The following is an 18,703-nucleotide window of genomic DNA, read 5'->3' as shown; positions in this document are numbered from 1 at the left end:
CTCAGTGTATATAACACAGTATGATATGAGCTCTGCTTTCCTCACACTCGACCATATCATATCTCAACACAATGAGATGAGCCGCTGGTGTTTCAGTGAAAAAATATTCACTTAACTCCTCCATCAATTCAATGTGACCAAATTGCCAAACGCTGTTTGACAGAATGAGGCTGGAGAGTTGCCTATAGCACCATTGTGAGATGTCAAAAGGCTGCGTAGAGAGAGATTTTCATTTGACAGTCACTGAAGCCAGGGCTTCTATCCTCCTTGACTTCTTTTCACTGTACACCACATTAAAGAGAGGTCGGCTTCTCTGGCTAGGTAGATCACAGGACAGGAGGACTGCTCAATGGCCCCAACTAGGACTGAAAACTAGTTAGCTGAGAGAGCTGCTGCTCTGCATGGACACTTAGCTTTACGATCAAGAGGAGATATCCCGTTGGGTTTGTGAGCAGAAGGCCAGAAGTTCAATGGAAAGAAGTGGAAAGTAACAAAGCTTAACAGTGAAATGAGGCCTGTTTGTTTGTTTTCAAAATGAGATCCAAACCACTTGATCTTTGGCCAGAGATACAGTTCCAGCAAATTGTAAATGCAATATTTCTAGCACATACATTGACAGTGTGCCTGTAGTCTACATGTCACATCAACACAGATAACCAGCAACTATTGCCCCAAAATCTATAGTGTCTCCGCGGGGGATCTGCAGCCTGTTGCACCGGCTCAATGGACATTTGATCTTCTATGGGAGTGTGAAGTCAACACTAACTGCTACGTTGTAACTAGTTACTTTCAGACTAAACTCTGCACTTTGTTCAGTTGCACCATCTCAACTTACTTTACTCAACTGTCATCATCACAGAGATTGCCGTTACCACGAGGTAAAATGGAAGAGAAGCTGACACATCACCATCTCATTAATAATTCAACAATCATTTATCAACGCTTCTGTTGTACATGTAGCACTCATCCGTATGGTCCTAAATTATAAACACAGTCAATACAAAGTCTATGGAAGCCCACGATTCTGGCAAAGTCAAAACCTAAATTGTTGAAAGTTTCTGTTAAAGCTGATGTGAATTGTAAGTTATCTTAACTGTACATTTAACTACTAGTTACAGCCTAAATCCCCCACTCTCACACATGGCTTGTGCAACAGCCTGCAGGATTTGGAAACATCCTAAAGCTAAAAGTAGCTCTAACTGGCTAAGTTAGGTGAAACTACAAAAAAAATAGGACTGTGTCCATCCTAACTTCGAGTCTTACGTTTTTACGAGAGTAATTTCAGAAGCATTTTAGCACTAGACCTAGCTCCAGAGGCCTCCTAAGTCACTCAGACCTACTCACAATCAGTGGGCTGCTACGGGAACAGAGCCTTACACAAGACAGCATTTTTAAAAGAAAAAAACCCCACAATATTAAACTTTTGATGGAAGGTTAATAAGAAACCAAGCAGCTCAAAAACAAATCAAAATAATCCACTGGAGATGACGGTTTGCACTGCTCTCTCCACTACTTAGACCTGATCAAGTGTTGCAGCTTGCAGTGCTGATGAACTATCTCAGCTGTCTGTTAGAATTATTCATCAAACCAAAAATGCACTCAGAAACCAATTTGTTTGACAGTCCACTAAGTAAACATTAAATAATCATCAACTGCAATAAATAAAGAAAAAAGGGAAGTTGGCTGGATTAACATTGGTGGTGAATTACCACCAATACTCCAATAATATTTTAAAAGCTCAGGACAGTTCATAACAGATCTTTTGACAGCGACCATGTGGGAAATCAGACCGTGGAACTGCTCTAACTGCATAAACTGCAAGAACCTACCAAAAGTTCTGACCCGCCAGAAATCCATCCCATCGTCCAGATGCCAGATCGCTGATTGTTCAGGCAGGTAGTCGGGTATTGTGACCCCCTCAAACTGCATGTGAATCGACAACTAAATTCTGGGATAAAATCTGACTAGTAATAGTCTGGCCAGCATTAGCAAGGACATGGTAAGACAAGATCCTTTGTGCACTGATGTTTTATTTCCTTTAAATGTTTGTATTTGGATCATCTCATGTAATGTATGTGGCAGCGGTAAAATGTCCTGCAGTCCAGCAGGATTCATTTTAAAAGGAATGTCTGCAGACATGGACTGTTGTTTATTTGCAAAAACAACAGTCCATGAAGTATTGTCTTACATGAACAGAATAATAATTTGCAGTGTATTTTGTAAGAAAGCTTTGTGGAAAGTTGGCTAGGGTCATTCATACTTGAAAACAACTTTTTGTAATTTAGGAAGACACAACTAAACTACGCATTAATAAATAAAAATAAGACACATTCTGCCGCATGCCAACAGGATACTACAGGCATGCTGGCATCATTTCTGGAAGCTGTTTACTTTTTTTCAAGCTGTTTGAGAGCACACAGGCATGCTACACGCATTAGCCACTGTAGCTCAAGGCTGCACTGTGTGGCATGAACATACAGTAGCTTTTGCTGCCACTTGCATCCAAGTGAAACTTCAAACAGGGAAAAAAAAAACATATATAGTAAGTTTTAGGGTGCATGGTACAATAATTATGATTGGTTATGGTATCAGTTTATTGTCATAACTGCACTGATTGAGTTCACACAGCCTGCTCCTTTTCGATGTTAGATTAAAAAAACAATAAATGATTCATTTTCTTATTATCACATATGCCTTGTGAGATCAGGTGGACTAGCGATGAATGTGTTAACAATAATCCAGATCTAAAATGTAGGCTATGTTAATTCTGGGTGTGACGGGGGCTTAGGTGTCTGATCCTTGAAGATGCTTACGGTAAGAGAAGAAACAATACCTTCTGTATTAAGATTAGAAGAATAGGGAACAGTGTTACACTTGTCCCTCTGTTTAACTTCTGTTTAATGCTCTATTGTGTGACTAAACCTCAGATCTTTGCTAACAGCCTCGGGCCCTTCAGGAAGACTGTAACTAGCCAAAACAGAAACTAATTGGTGTTGCTGAGGGCAAGTCTGCAGTGTATGACTCATTAAGTTTGGTTTTAATGAAGCAGTGTAGTGCATGATTAGGAGTGCAGGACAAAGACCCTATGCCCTGGCACATTAGTGTGCTTTATAGTCTGATGGGTCTTGGGGAGTCGCAGGAGTTGGCAAGTGCTTTCTGATGCCACGCATTTATTTTTGGAGAATCGGCATTGAATCTTTCAAAGTGACGAGAAGGGAACTTTTACTTAGGTTATGATGACGGCATCCGAGCCAAGCGACAAACTCAAAAGCCCACTCCGCTTCAAATGCATCAACAGCTGAGGGTAACCAAATAATGATGCAGTTTATGTAGGATTTATAGCAAACACCAGTGGAAAAACTTCAGAGTGGGGTTAAAAAAAAATACTGGAGCATTATTCATCAACCAATATGCTGCGACTCTAACAGCCATCTTTTATCATGCCGTGCTGGTTTATGTCCCGGAGCTGTATGCTCGGTGTGCTCTGCTATCATTAGAGTGACAGACATGCATGGTTTCACTCACTCACTTGTGCGCATCAACATTTTACTAACTGGTTGCTGCGGTGCGATAGCTGAGGCACAGCGACGGGGGCTTTGATCCCAATAAGAAAACCAAGCTCTACTGGAAATTAGTTTGAAATGAACATGTTGGCTTTGATTTTCCTCCCAAATGTACTTTAATTACTGAATGCAATGTTAACCTTACAGATCTCTTAACACATATAGCGGGACTGATCCCCCAGAGCTCTGTCTCTGCATCCTGAAGGCACTTTCATTAGTGGTTCCACACCGAAAGCTCATCCAGGCAAATTAAAGCACTCAGACGTGCAGCGCTGGAGAAGATTGCTGAGAACACTGGCTAAAACAGACCGCCAATGGCATCCCAGGATCAACTCATGTTCAGTGTTCAAGGTGAAGATTCACAAGCCTCCTGATGAGTAAACCTCTTCATCTCCATCTCTCTATCTCTCTGACTCGCTGTCTGTCTTATCTATCTATCTGTTCCCCTGCAGGGAAAGGGAAATGCTTTGAGCCTCCTTACATCAGGTAATGCAGGTTGTGGTTTCTGAATGCAGCCTTGCTTTATTAAAAAGATAAGGATAGCACAAAATCAATGAGGGATTTATCCTGCTACTGCCAATGTTATACAGAAACCACAAAAACACAGAATATACTCGTACTGTTGCACTGGGTAGCATACGCCTTCAATTCAATAAACATGGCCAGTGTCATTCATTCAAGACTGACCTCGCCATTAAAACAACAGCATTGGCCATTTCTTCAAACTTACTGAAATGAACTAGACGTCTGTCTCTCAAACGCAAACTTACCATGACCTAAACCTCACTAAACCTTAACCATCCAGATGACTGATCAGAGTACAGTCATATAAACGCTTTATGTAACACTAACAAACTTCAGTCATCCTGTAAGATGCTTTGGCAACACAGAAAAATATTTCATTCACGGAATGTATTTATAATAGTAAAAAAAAACAACATAACACCATCATTCTTTTAATCTAAGTAGCCATCAGGTTCTGTTTTTGTTTGCCAAGTAGCCCTGGATACCTAATTCTGAGTTTCTACAGCTTCTACAGCCAGTAAGCTCACAAGATTTTTCCTCTTTCTAATTGGCACAATAGATGGATAATAATAATCCTATATAACACTTGTTCCGCATGATACAGACAGACAGGTGCAGTGTGTTAACATGCTGGGAGAGAGTAATAATAGTTCTTCCTTCTAACCTCCTTTTATCTCCATGCTAACCCAACTCCAACGTTTCAAAGTGAGGCCTACAGCGGTAAGGAGCATAAAAGTAAGAGAAACCATTGATCGCAGTCCTGTGTGCTCACACTGCCTTGCTGTTATTCACTGCCATTCCCTCAGGTCCATCTCGTGGGCACTGCAATTTCTTTGAAATTGGGTAAGACAACACACACACACACACACACACATGGTCGACCCTTAATGTAGATGATAATAAAAACATCTCTATATTTTTGGAAACTTCATCTGAAAGGAAACATTTGTCCTGGGGGTTTACTACGTAAGTACACTAATTCATGTCTTTGCTAGATGATTGGCTATTGATTTTCCATCTGTGTAGTGGATTGGTCTGTGACTTTTGCCCAGCAGAGACATAGGAGAGAACTATGGTCCTCATTTCTGGGGCCATTAGCTCTGGAGAACTCGTCAGCTGTTGGGACTGTCCGTCATGTTCAAACATGACACTGCTTCATTGTGTGAAGTCCATGAAATAGCTCCAGTTCAATAATCAATTCAGAGGTGTAATGGTATGTAGCAGGTATTGACTGGAATCACTCTCCAGTATTGCCAGTGATATGCTAGTCCAGCTTTCCTATTACGCACAGTGACACTGCCCCTGCTGTACACGGCTAACTTGGCGATTCAGTAGTATAAAGCAAGGTACGGCTGGAGCCCAATATGTTTAATGAATAGTGATGTGGTATTAGTATTCACTGTGTGCACACAAACTGGGTGCTTTGCAGACTCTCTTTCCTTTCCATTTGAATGACACAGAGGAATCAAAAGAGCGCGAGAGAGGCGCAGAGGCCTTTCATCTGCCACCAAGCAAAAGTAAGTGAAAGAACGGGGCAGAGAGTTAGAGAGGAACTGAGTCGCTGCTTCCTCTGTAGATTATCTCTTTTTGCTCTGCATGCCATCCAGACGTCCTCTCTGACTTCTGTCTTTATTTTCTGGCTGTGGCCATCCACCGCTAGCTGCTCACACAAACAATGGATGGACCGTCTCCAGAGGTGAACGATACCCATCTGAATTTAGACTTATATTTTACATATGAATATGAGCCACATTTATAATCTATTTCATCATTTAAGGGAAAGCCACATGTATTTAACTTGTTTGTCAATGTTTTTTTCATTAAGTAATTTTTAAGGGGTTTAATTTGGGGCTTTCGATGCCTTAAACTATAATGAGTATTTCAAATAGTAGGATGTAGGACGTTTAAATAAAACATGTACCTAGGGTTGGGTACCGAACTCTGTACTTTTAAGGGTACCGACCGAATTGCGCCGGTAACACCGGGTACCAATTCAAGCTAAATCAATTGGTGCTAAATACCCGAGTACCTGAGAGCACAGAGAGAGAGCGCGAGACTAGGTCACCCCTGCAGCTTGTTCAAGTCACAGTGGGTCAGGGAAAGCGGCCGCAAGTGTGGTTGCAGTTTTCAAAACTTGACGCAGACAACACTCGCTGCAATATGTGTATTGCGAAATGCACAGCTGGCCAGAGTAACACGTCGGTCAAACATAAAATATGCCTAAAAGCTGAAGAGCGAACTGTGCAGCAGCCACAGCTAAAGTTAACACGCCTGCAGGCAGCGTTGAAGAAGTACAACCCGTGGACGACAAAAATTCAAGTGAGGCATTGCCAACTTCATCAACATCTTCAGGTAGTTAATTAGCTAGTCGGATAAGTTGTTGTTGGAGATAACTACCCAACCCTACATGTACCCCCACGCCAAGAAACAAAGCAAATCGAGCCAGCAAAAGGCAGGGAAAATCTCTAAAGTGGCCCTTTGCAAATGCTTTTTGAGGAAGAAAATGCATTCAACGTGTGTTTGTGAGGCCTCAAGGAAACACACCGGATCAGGATATGAATTAACATTATCACATTGTATTATACCACATATTACGATACTATTTTTCCTTCAATACACCATTGCTGCAATTGCGAGAAATATATGAATCACTCCTCCACTCACTTACAGTAGAGTCCAGCACACCACCACCCCAGACTTAACTCCTACAACAGGCCACATGAGTAACACTCACGTTGTTGTTCATCATCTGTGACGTGAAAACACTTTTCCACACAGAGAAGTAAAAGGTGTGCGTCCTGGTCATAGATCATAGCCGAACAGTCACACTGGATGGCAGCAGAGGTGGTTGTACCAGCGTCTGGTTCAGAAGTAGTTTTAGCCTTGCTGCAGTCACCCCTCTCTGTTTCCATCACTGATAGTTTTGTTGCTGGGTAATTTTGAGACAAGACCCTAAAAGCCTACAACCTGCCATGCTTACTGGACACTTTATTTGGCACTGTTTGCTATTTATCTTATCTTTTTTTTTTTTTTTACCTTTATATTTTTACACGTTTGTTGTCAAAACAATAGCACCATCAGACCACAGCAAATTCCTTGTAATGTATGTGTATATGTACTTGGCAATAAACAGTTTCTGATTCTGATGCTGTTATTCGGTATTGCTCTGTGTACAACTGACAACATGTCATTGTGAGGGATCCGTGTTTCATAGTGAAAGACAAAAAGCAATATACATTAACACTACACGACAAGTGCAGTAATATGGCACCACTCTAAATGACGCTGTTTTCCAGGGTTTCTCCCAAATTAGACTCCGGTTGAGCCGTCACTGGTATTATTATTTACACCTGTGCTTTTCCTACTGTGACATGTCAAAATGTTGCACATTGCATATTATTATTACTTTTCAAATGCAAGGACAATTTAACAGATTTTTGGCAAAAATGGGCGTTTTAGTAAAATAAAATCGTATGACTACAATTAAAAAGATATCCAAGATGCACAAAAAACATAAATGCTCAAAGAAGTTGTTTTTTAAAAAATTGACTAATTACAATTTACACTAAATGTAAATGTAGATTAAGGTGTTTGGTACGGTTTCATGGATGCATCAAGGATCAGGTAATGGCATTATAATAGATGCACATGCTGTGAAAACTGTGCAAACGCTTCATTCAAACAAAAGAGGCTAACAGGAGCATCAAATAATCCGCTCTTACAGCAGACACAGGAAGTAGATCAGCAAGCAATTGTGGGGGGGGGGGCTATGGGGCAAGGCACGATTACCAACTGGGCAGAGCAGGCAACAGCCCAGGGGGACCAGAAACTCAGGTTGCCTTGAAAGCCCCAGGCTTACTGTGTGAGCCAACTGGTTTGTGCTGAATGAATACAACATTTAGTTTGAGTGTACGCAACATTAAAGCATACTATTAACTGACATGACAAGGGCCATGAGGTGAGTCCTGCTTAAATGCCTGATCTTGAGACCCTGTTGTGGGCCAGGTATTATTGTACCAGAAAAGATGGAGGGAGGAGCCCAGCAGCTCACTCTCCAGTTCATCCAGCCCAGTCTATGGGGGAGCTTAACTGGTAAGGACAGGGGCTAAAAATGATAAGAAACAAATAACTAAAATAAGGTAATAAGAATAATGTCAAAGTGTGTTTACACTATGATGCCACTTATACTGTCATAAAAGGTGTTTTTCTTCTGAAGGCCAGACCCGCCAACCAACAACATATAAATGCTAAAGATACTTTACCCTAACTACATTAATGGGCAACCATTTTCCTCTCGTCATTAATCTCGTAATTCCTCCCAGTAATGAAGTGACACCCCAGCAGCAACGTTCACACCAGCACAGTGATGGCTTATGTTCCACAAAAAGAAAACACAGGGTCTAAATTATAATAATAATAATAATAATAATAACGTTGAATGACAACTTTGGTCCAAGCAGCAACAACTTGTCAGCAAGTTCATTTAACTTCGCTAACAGCTAACAGCCAGTCGATAATGACTGTAAAGAAATGTCGACTCACCCGCCCTGAAGAACGCCCATCCGCCGGCCTTTGACGATGTCCGGTCCCGTCCTTCTTCCGCCCTCGCTCGTTTTTTTTAAAGGAATAAATGAGTCAACTTAAGTCACACCGCAGCCACTCCTCACTTTGACGGTGGAAACGTCCGTACTTAGCACATGAGCTAAAGCTAAACTATTAGCCACAGCCAAACGTCGCTCTCTCTCCGTCGGCCGCACTTTTTCTTTCCCAGACGCAGCTGCACTCAGCCGCCAATCAAAACACTTGGCGCCAAACACACTTATCCACTTGCCATTATTTGTATTGTACACATCAAATGGCACCGTTATGTTCACTTTCTTGAGCTAAAAAAAAGTCAGAAATAAATAGGTAAAGTCTACTTCGACTGGCTGTTTCGGGGAGGCGGCCCCGACGCTAATTAATAGTGGCTGTACTCCAGCATCAGCTCTCGCTCCCACCGACCAGCTAATGGAATGGAGGGATCGTTAGTGTCATCCTGCTATGACAAGTTAAAACGTCTACTGTGAGAAAGGTCGATTATTGGGGTAACAGTCTAAATTCCACATTCCTGGAGGATCCCAGATTATAAGGAGAATTTGATAGGCTACTGCAGACAATTGGGACAGTATATATATACAGTATATGCATTTCAGCAAGACAAATCTCTGCCTGACAAAAAAGTATTTTCTATTCTATATTCTGTTCTATATCCTAGTTCAAACCATTTAATTCGTCTCCTACTTTGTGATGGATAAATGAGAGAAGCTTCCATAGTATACTGTAGATTCATATAATACTATAATAACGTTGTATTTGCATCTTTACTACAAAGAGCTCTGCCCTGACTTATCTTTGACTGATGTTTATTCCAGTGTCTTTTTAGAGGGCATTCACCAGAAATAACAAATTTTCTTTTTTCTTTCTGTCTGACGTTTTTTGTTTTTTTGGGGGGAGTGTTAGTTTTTTGCCCTGAGTAGTGTCTGCAGGTATTCCTTTCAGGCTGCATACAGCCCAACCAGGAAGGACGGAGGGCAAATCGAGTTTGCAAAGCACTCGCTGCTGCGACTCACATGAGTGTAGTAACATTTTTATCTAACTAAGCTCATCTGGACTGTGGTGGCTGGCCAGTAAAAGGGACAATGTTCAGATCAGAACAGACCTCTGTCAGAAAAAAAAGAAACCAGAAACAATAAAACGGGAGAGGGACAAAAGTTTCAGGAAGGAACAATGTCATTTGGTACAAATTATAGGCAGAGTTCAGTTTGGTGCAATTGTTGAGTTCCAGAGGAATTTCCATGAGAGAACTCCATGCGAAACAGTTATTCTGTATAATCTCAGTGTATACTGACCACCATGCCAAACTACCTGCAAAAATGTATTTCTTTAGGTAGTTGAATGGTTAGGGGGCAGTGTCCATGATTCACTTCTGGCTGGGAACCTTTGTGGCATGTCTGCCCTCCTGTCTATACTATCTACTATCCAGTAAAACACTTTACGACTTTTATGTCATTTTAAGTGCTGTATGTATATAAATTAAACAAAACTATTTCTTTAAACCCCCTTTCGTTGCATTTTCAAAAGAGTAAACTCACAGAGTCCCACCAGCTGTGAATTTATCAAAAGTGAGGGTGTGTGTGTGTGTGTGTGTGTCAGTGATTGTGCACAGCATCACTCATATCGGTCAGGTCCATGCAGGTCACGCCACCTCGGGACTACCCACGGCCTCCCCCCGAGCTTATTGTCACACGGAGAGGTGGGAGATGGAGACGCGGGCCCGGTGAACTGCAAGCCAGTGGGATAAAACAGGGTCATTATTGACTCGCCCTCGGCCGTCGCCTCGCGCCCCCCCGCCCACCTCAGTAGATTGTGCTGTGGGTGGGAGAACAGTCTCATCAGTCTCTTCCTGTCCCACGTTTTTCAGCACTGCCCAGGGGGCGACCCTCCGACTGATGTGCTGCCTTCTTACCAAACGACATATTTGCCATTAACTGCCGCCTTTCGAGAACGTTCTATCAGCTGGGCCTGACATAATCAATGATGATTGCCACGCTGAACGAGACATCTTCTTAAAAGAGAAAAAACAGGCAGCTTTTATCGTCTGCAGCCCTACCATCTTCAGATAGGCTTTGCAGACCTTGCGCGATGTTATTCGGTTTGACCGTGTAAAAGAGATGAGAGAAGTTTCCAGTCCGCATAACCGTTAAGGGCAATCTAATTTAATGCAATGTAAAGTCATGTCAGAGAAAAGATGAATCCGCGCGGAGATAAAGTGAGCTCAAATTGAATCTGCCATCAGTCGGGGGAGACGCACAGATGCATCTCCACTCACCGGGCCGGGCAGCGGTCCACCTCCCACTGCGAATTCGTGTCAGAATGAAGGAGATTTTAATTGATTCATGTGGCTGCCCCACTGCAGGGCCGGAGCCTTAACACAAAGCCAGCAGGGGGAAGACATGAATCTGTGTTTGTGTAGTTGGGCCCGAAATTAAAGGTCCTACATAGTAGACAGTGAGATCTCCACGTCTTGTTTGATTATAAAGCAGGTCTAGGTGCTGTATAAATACTGTGAAAGGATCAAAACGCAGAGAAATGAAACACAGCCCGTCTTCAGAAACTGTGCCTTTAAAAACGAGCCGTCAGGACTTCCGTAAGGTTGTGATGTCACAACTATACAGTCACCGCCCTCAGCCACGCCCCCCAGCAGGTCATCTGCTCCAGGCACAGCACCACCCACCAAGTACAGGGACGCTCACCCACCCGCTCAGTCTGTGTGAGTTATTGGAGCGCTCTGCTCAGGAACTGCTCTTCAAGTGTTTGGAGGTTGTTCAGTTTGTCTAAAACGGCTCGTTTCAGACAGGCGGTGAACTGAGGGGCTGCAGAAAGGGCCAGGAGAAGATAAATAAGGACTTTTTTCAACTGTGGATCATGCAAAGCTGCTCTGGAAATGAGCATAATATGGGACCTTTAAAAAGCTGCGGACTTAACACGACAGCGATAAGCCGGCTGGACTCGACTTAAGAGAAACTGTAACCGCTGCCAGCAGGTCCGTCATGGAAACCAGCCCGGCGTTGTTTGCCGTTGGCTCATTGTCTGCTCAAACAGCTCAGCGTGCCTCCTCTTTTATGTGGGTATTAATAACTTATGAGTGAGAATTTGAACAATCAAAAGGCATGCATAAGTCTGTTGTGATTGCTCTCCTAGTAGGAGGGTGTGACAATGAAAAATGAAACAAAAGAGCCAATAATGAACTATTCATGTGCAGGGCTGTAGTGACTGCAGGTAGTCTGGGATTGAAGCGCCGCCACCACTTTTAAGATTACCGAGCTTTATTACCACCTTAATACACTAATTAGGTAATCTCTATGTTTCTGTGGATTGCCTGGAATGAATACAGTTTCCCTGCGAGTGTGTGCTGGAAACGTCCTGTGATTAATGAAATCATCAAGTTAAGCGTCCCCAGACACCCACAAGCCCCTCTTTCTGTCCTCCGCCACGTGTCAGTCTTCTAGAAAGTCTCCGGCGCTTGAACGCAGCCTTTCAATGTGAAACAATGGCTCCTACAGTAATTACAAACGCCGCCGCTGCGACAATGACATTCGCACTGTATACTCTTTAAGCATTCAGATCAGCCAAATAAAAGAGGCGGTGGCGGCGGCAAATCTGAAGACCTGTGTTTTGTTTCCAGCAACATGTGAAGAAAGAAAAAAAAAAATACACACACACACACACACACGGCTCCAGGATTGTGTAATCTGGCATAAACAGACGCTTTGAGGAGAGTGCCGTCCCCGTCTCCTTTTGTGCAACGCGCATAATAGCAATTGTGTGAGGTTTTTTTTTATCCAACACGCATTATGCAGCTTTTCATCATCTCTTAAATGCAGTAAACGGAGATCTATTGCCTCAGAAATACAAAGACAGAGTGTGTAATTGAGCCTGGGAGACAACACTTGACAGCCAAACAATACAGCCTTAGCGCGACCTTTGACCTTCATCATGTTGTTCGACTATTTCTGGAGTTCATTTGTTCTGCTGCCTACGCAACTCTCCTCTCGCATATGTTAAGAGAATCATCTGTCAGTGTCCGGTCTCCCATTTAAAAAGTGCACCGGCAGCAGAGGGAGTACAGTATATTGATAAGAGACGCAGAGTGCAGAAAGGGGTCAAGCAGAGAGTCACCAGAGCTTATCAGCCACTCATAAAACACAGTAACTAGATGAGACACACAGGTTTGTGAAGCGCCACGTGCAGATTAAGTGCATCGGGGGGGCCCAATCGATCAATGGATCATCAAGGCTCCCAAATTAAAGAGGTGGCTGAATCCTAGAGGCTCTGTTTGGTGGTCATGATAAAACAAAAAGTCCATTAAAGTTGCTAATTAAATGATAAGCGTAAATTAAAACACAGGTCAGGCGAATGAACTGTGGGATTCTTAAAGCAGCGATGTGCTGCTGGTTGGTGATGGAGGGGGATCGACAACTCCCCCGTCACAAACTCATGAGTGCTTGAAAGTACCTTTTGCGGAGCGCTGCGCGGGCCACACATGGGGGCGGGTTTAGAAACAGTTCTAACATCTGTAAAAATGAGTTAGTGTGTCAAGCCTCCATTCCAAAGCTTGGGTTCTTGACTCTAATAAACTGTACATTATTAATAGTTCCATTATTTATTCAGTGTTGAACTTGAAATATTCTGATGTGAACTAATAGCTGCTATTTGTAACTCCAAATAGCCTACAGCCATGAGACAAAGGGCTCCAGGACACAGACGGATAAAAGGTCAGTCCTACAAAGGGAGCCAGACACCTCGCTTCGCGTCTGTTTTTATTCATTTTGTGTCTCTTTGTGGTTGTTTTTAGTCTCTTTATGGCCTTTGTTAACAGAGGTTCTGGTCCAGGGGCCCTGGGCCTGTACCAAGCACCAACCTCCGGGTCTGAAGAGTGAAGCCAATGCGAAAGTGCCTTAAACCTGCATTCTTTCTAATGGCCCGCAGGGGGGGGTGACTCCACTGGTTTGCAGAAATAAATCTGATTGTGTAGAAGTCTATGAGAAAATGACCCTACTTCTCACTTGATTTATTACCTCAGTGAACATTTTCCTCATGAGTTTATGGTCCCATTTAGAGTCAAATAGACGATAAAGCAGGGTGGGCATTAGGGAGGGGGCTACATTGTGATTGACAGGTTGCTACTACGGCAATCTGTCAACCAGGATAGAGGCGTTCCGTTGTACTAAAACACACTCTGAGGAGTCAGCTGTTAATTCTTTCTGGTAAGTACATTTACAAGCTAAATTTACAGCCAGGTGCAGTCAGGTTGCTGGTACAGGTGTGCGTGTATAGTGTCTTCTGGTTCTCAGATCCTCGGCTCCACCCTCTTGTCCAAACATGGTCACTTCGGATTCCAAAAAAACAAGATGGCGACGGCCAAAATGCCAAACTCGAGGCTTCAAAACAGTGGGGTACAACAAGCCAATTACCTATCACCTTCTACTCTGGTAGGATGGGGGGGGGGTAGGGGAGGGGGGCACCATCCCTCTGGCCCAACCCTGTCTGTGAAGTGTAAAAAAAAAAAAAAAAATTCTCAAAAAAGCGCAGCTGTTAAGCAACAACATATTTTATTTCTTTTCCTGTTTTATACACTATTTAGAAAATAAAACACATTGAATAAATACAAATTTAGAAAGCGACAGATGTTTCGCCGCATTCTCACAGCAACACGTGGTTATTCTTACGGAGCTCTCTCGGGGACTAGCGGAGGGGATTCGCGTCGCAGAATCCGCCCTAAAGCAGACTTGGGGCCACACACTGCAATGGAACACTTAAGACTGGGCATGCAGATGCTGACGTGGTCCCCGTTCACTGACACAGAGAGAATGGATTGGCACATTGATAAGACGTTGAGAACATCTAGAAACACCCTAGGGAAATGGGAGGGGGGGCGGGGGCGGGGGGGAGAAAAAAACATCTATATACACGGAAAAATAAATAAAGAGAAATTAGGTCCAAGACAACTCTACTGTACAGATATGTCCATCGGACGCGACCGACTTCACCCTTCACCTTCAACCGTCAGCCTCACCCGCGGTAAAGTTCAAATATAGTACAGTACGACATGGGATGTTCACCAACAGCAGATTGCACCATTTACAGTGTTACAAACAAACACAAAATATCACCCAGTGGTTGGCATCAACTGTAGTTCCCTTTCAGTGTTTGTTCATAGTAAGGCAGGACACAGCTGAGCTCTTTGAATCCTGTCGCAGAGGAACAGGTAGTCCGGCTGCCTTGACAGTGGTCGTATACAAAATGAACTCCCCTCCTGTTAAGTGCCCTCTGGTTTTGTTTGGCAGATGTAAAGTGGCACAGGTTGAGTACAGGTTGGATTCAGAGCGCAGAGGAAAAGCAAAAAAAAGGGTGTCAAGTAGTATGTTACAAGTTGTCCAGCGAGCTTTCTCAGTCAGTCTTTATGGCAGACAGCGTTTCATCCGGGCATGGCGAAGAAGACAACCAGAGCTGTATACATGGACTAAGGAGGCAGGATGCAGACTGTCTCCTTGCGGAGGGACGAGGAGTGGGGGATTGGTGCTATCTGACTTCCAAGCAGTCCAGGTACTCCTGGGCCAGGTCATAGCAGAACCGGTACTGCTCCTAGAACAAGCAGAAGATATTGACCCAAGATCAGTTTCCACATCAGCAGTCCTTGGATGTTCCTATGCTGTCAGAAACCATCTGTTGTTGCAGCCGAAGTATGAAAGTATGATGGAAAACCAGAAGGGACCCATTCAGGCCGAGAATCATTCATTATTATGCAACTTACAACAATACTTCTCAATGACAGGATTCATTAAATTAATATGACCTGGACTCAGATAAGGGGCAGAAAATGGATGGAACCAACTAAAAAGCATTCATTCCTTGCTTTTCTTTGATTTTGCTCGACACTTCATCAGTGACATCTGCCGAGTAACATTACCGCCTGCGACAGACAAGAGAAGATATTTAAGACTTTTGCGAATTCAATTCAAGACTTCCGAGGCCTTTTTTGTTGAGGGGAACTGAATCCAAAGCTTTTCAAGACTTTTCAAGAACGGCAGATACCCTGTAACAAGTACTGCACGTGCATCCAAAGTCTGATGTATCTCATTCCTCTGTGCCATGGAGCTCCACTGTTGTCCAAAAATCGATTAAAAACACATCAGTGAGCCCCACCGTTGCAAATTTATCGCTCAGGTGGACACATTTTCAACACGTGTTCGTCTCGATTCGCGCTACCTACAGAGCATTTGTATCAATTTGCACCCACTTGCTGTTTTCCTTTGACTTTGCATGCAATATGAAATTTAAATCTAAAATTGAATTATATCTTCAATAAGTGAAACAAGTTTTGATTTATTTCTGGAAAGTGGCTCATTCGATTTCCTTCCACCTCCCTGACATCCCCTGTCTGAGGCAGCAGCATGGGATCATGCAACATGTTGCAGTGAAGAGAGATAAAAAGGGCCCTGCCCGCTCACCATCGTCTCCACCATGTTTGGCTTGGAGTTGCGAAGCGTTTTGGCAGCAAAGAAGACGTCCACCATGCTGTGGTGACGAATCATTTCCAGGATCATGGTGCTGGCACAGAAAGTACCGCTTCGACCGCCGCCGTTCCTGCTCCGGGAAGACCGAAACAGAGACAAACACACAGAATTGAAGCACAAAGACAGGAGTGACCTAATAAAGATGTGGTACAGCAGCTCAGACAGCCTCTCGGAGGGGGAGCTACAGAGTGAAATGTCACAGTTTGACTGAGCACAGATCAAGCACGCTGTCAGAAAAAGGCCAACTGGCAGACTTTCAAGATGAATATCTGAGTAAAGTTCTCATTAAAATACGGGAGCGGGGACTTAATCCGATATGAGATGTCTTAACGCACAGCCTGACCTCCAAGATCAAAAGGGGCCCTGGCATGGAAATGGGGGGGGGGCAGATCTGATGTAAGGCAGGCACCTCCACTCGAGCAGGTAATGTAAAGATGCAAACACTTAATGACTCATTTTTCCTCTGTAACTCAGAGTTAATGAGATTTAATAACTCGGGAAAAGTATATAAACTTTCTTGAGTGTGACCGTGGCAAGTGAGGGAGTGAGGTGAATAATGTGAAGGCAGCGTGGCATCTTATTAGTACACATACATTCAAAAGTCCGGCCTTCAATGGACAGGCCGAAAGCTGTGCTCAGACGTGAATAAAATTCACGAGGAGACATCGAAATCATAACAGTTGGATACATCACTTGAACATAGACGGCAGCTTGAGTCTAAACAGGCTGATGTGGCAGGTAAAAACGGTGCAAACACACATGCGTCTGGTGCAGGTGTGTGCGAGCGGACTCACAGGCAGTGGACGATGGTGCGCCCCTCGCCGCACTCCATCTGCCAGTTGTGAACCTGAGCCAGGAGGCTGAGGAAGGCTTTCTTGGAGTCGGGCACGTCGCGGTACGGGGACCAGCGCAGGAACTGGAAGTGGCGCACCACCAGCTGGCCTTCCTGAAGCTGCAGAGGGCATCGGGTCATGGAGGGGGGGGGGGGGGGGGGACAGTGAGAAGAGATTTATTTTGTTTCAACATAACCCATCAAATAGGCCATTAAAGCCACTGTTTAATGCTCCACACAAGTTGCAGTGTGTAGCAGCGTGCTGTAACTCGCCACATTAAAAGGGAGAAATTGTTGAAATGAGCATAAACAGAGACCACCATGTCAACGAAACCGATAGTAGCAGCGCTGCGATTTTAGGCTTTTCAGTGTCAGCGAGGTGAAGCCAAAGCAGAAACGCCTCTCGCAGCAAGAACATCCTTTCTATGTTTCAGTCTTCACAGCATCATCTCCCGTGATCTTTTAAAATACATCACAAATACATTTTAAACATCATCTTAAAATCTTCTAGTTACATTTTTGGTCACTTCTCTTCATTGTTCTTCTTCATGTCATTCGTTTCAGGTGATTTTGAGAACCATTTTCCCGTATTTATTTATTTTTTTCTCAGCCACGCTAAATGCTCCGCTGTGAGTGTACACACTGTGTTGTTCGGGGCAGGTAGCGTGCAGTGGCTGTATCACAGCATCTTGCTGAACACAGCCGTCTGCTGCGGCCGGAAACAAGCTCGATGAGTAACTACGACCAACCTCGTTCATATTCCACCTGCTCGCTTGGTCCATCGTTAATATTCACATGTCGATTAGAGCAGCTTTAAAGGCAAATATTTTGTGCCGTGTTTTCTTCATCGACAAGTACGTCAGCCTGTCGGAGTCGGCCGTGCTGCTTGCCACAGCTCGGCAAGGCTTTGTCCTCTTTGTCCAAATTACACTTTGACATTTCTGAGCTTTCTGAGCGGTTAACCCATACGCATGATTCAAAAATGTCCCAGGAAACTGTTGAGACATGCCTGTTTCTCTAAAGTGTCTTTTTCTGCAGTCTGGGGATGGGGATGGAGTCTGAATAAGGCCAAAGACAGCCAGCCACTATTGCCTGTAATCCCTACCTTAGGTGGCATATTACTACTTTCCTGGGCAGCGCACATGTGTGTCCTGGTGCATGCGCACAAGATACAAACTAAACAGGGACCCACCCATAAAAACACGGCTCCAGAGCACTTCCTCCCTGCGCTACTCGGGGTCAAAAACTCCACAGGGTACCTTTACTTTGGAGCGCTAACAATACCGCTGGTGTGAGGCGGAACCTGTCAATCATCTCTTCAATGTTATCACAGTTTATTTGCTTTGCTGCGTCTACTGGACAATGGAGTACCTTCTTGGGACAGAGGCTATCAGTGTCTTGCTCTGCGACGTCTGTCTCCTCCGGGTCCTGCAAGAGAGGCCATGTGGGAACGGTTTCTGACATGGTGTCAAGATGTTTGAGGGGCTGGGTAGGGGAGTGGGTGGCATCTAGAGGGGACTACCGAGCACTAACTGAGGCTACTGAGGTTACTGAAGGCTGCTGGAAGTGGGAGCTGGGGCTAAGCTAAATAACGCGGACGACAGACTCACAAACCAGAAACACATTCAGTAACACAAAAGTAATTTTGGACATGGTCAAAATCAAGA

The 18,703-nt window shown here is 43.9% G+C and overlaps 1 protein-coding gene across 1 annotated transcript in view; it reads right to left on the bottom strand.

Annotated features, from left to right (window-relative positions):
• Window positions 1–15,209: 15,209 nt before the first annotated feature.
• Window positions 15,210–18,703, bottom strand: part of ptprua (protein tyrosine phosphatase receptor type Ua) — a 163,134-nt gene continuing 159,640 nt past the window's right edge. Inside the window, exons 29-31 of the mRNA XM_070922244.1 lie at window positions 16,999–17,156; window positions 16,139–16,274; window positions 15,210–15,272 (exon numbers count right to left, since the gene is read on the bottom strand). Of these exons, the coding sequence (XP_070778345.1) occupies window positions 15,210–15,272; window positions 16,139–16,274; window positions 16,999–17,156 (357 nt within the window). The remainder of the gene's footprint in view (window positions 15,273–16,138; window positions 16,275–16,998; window positions 17,157–18,703) is intronic.

This window comes from Enoplosus armatus, chromosome 16 (assembly GCF_043641665.1).
Source record: "Enoplosus armatus isolate fEnoArm2 chromosome 16, fEnoArm2.hap1, whole genome shotgun sequence".
Lineage (NCBI taxonomy): Eukaryota > Metazoa > Chordata > Actinopteri > Centrarchiformes > Enoplosidae > Enoplosus > Enoplosus armatus.
The sequence above is the reverse complement of the archived record's forward strand: the minus strand, read 5'-3'. Positions and strand labels throughout refer to the sequence as shown.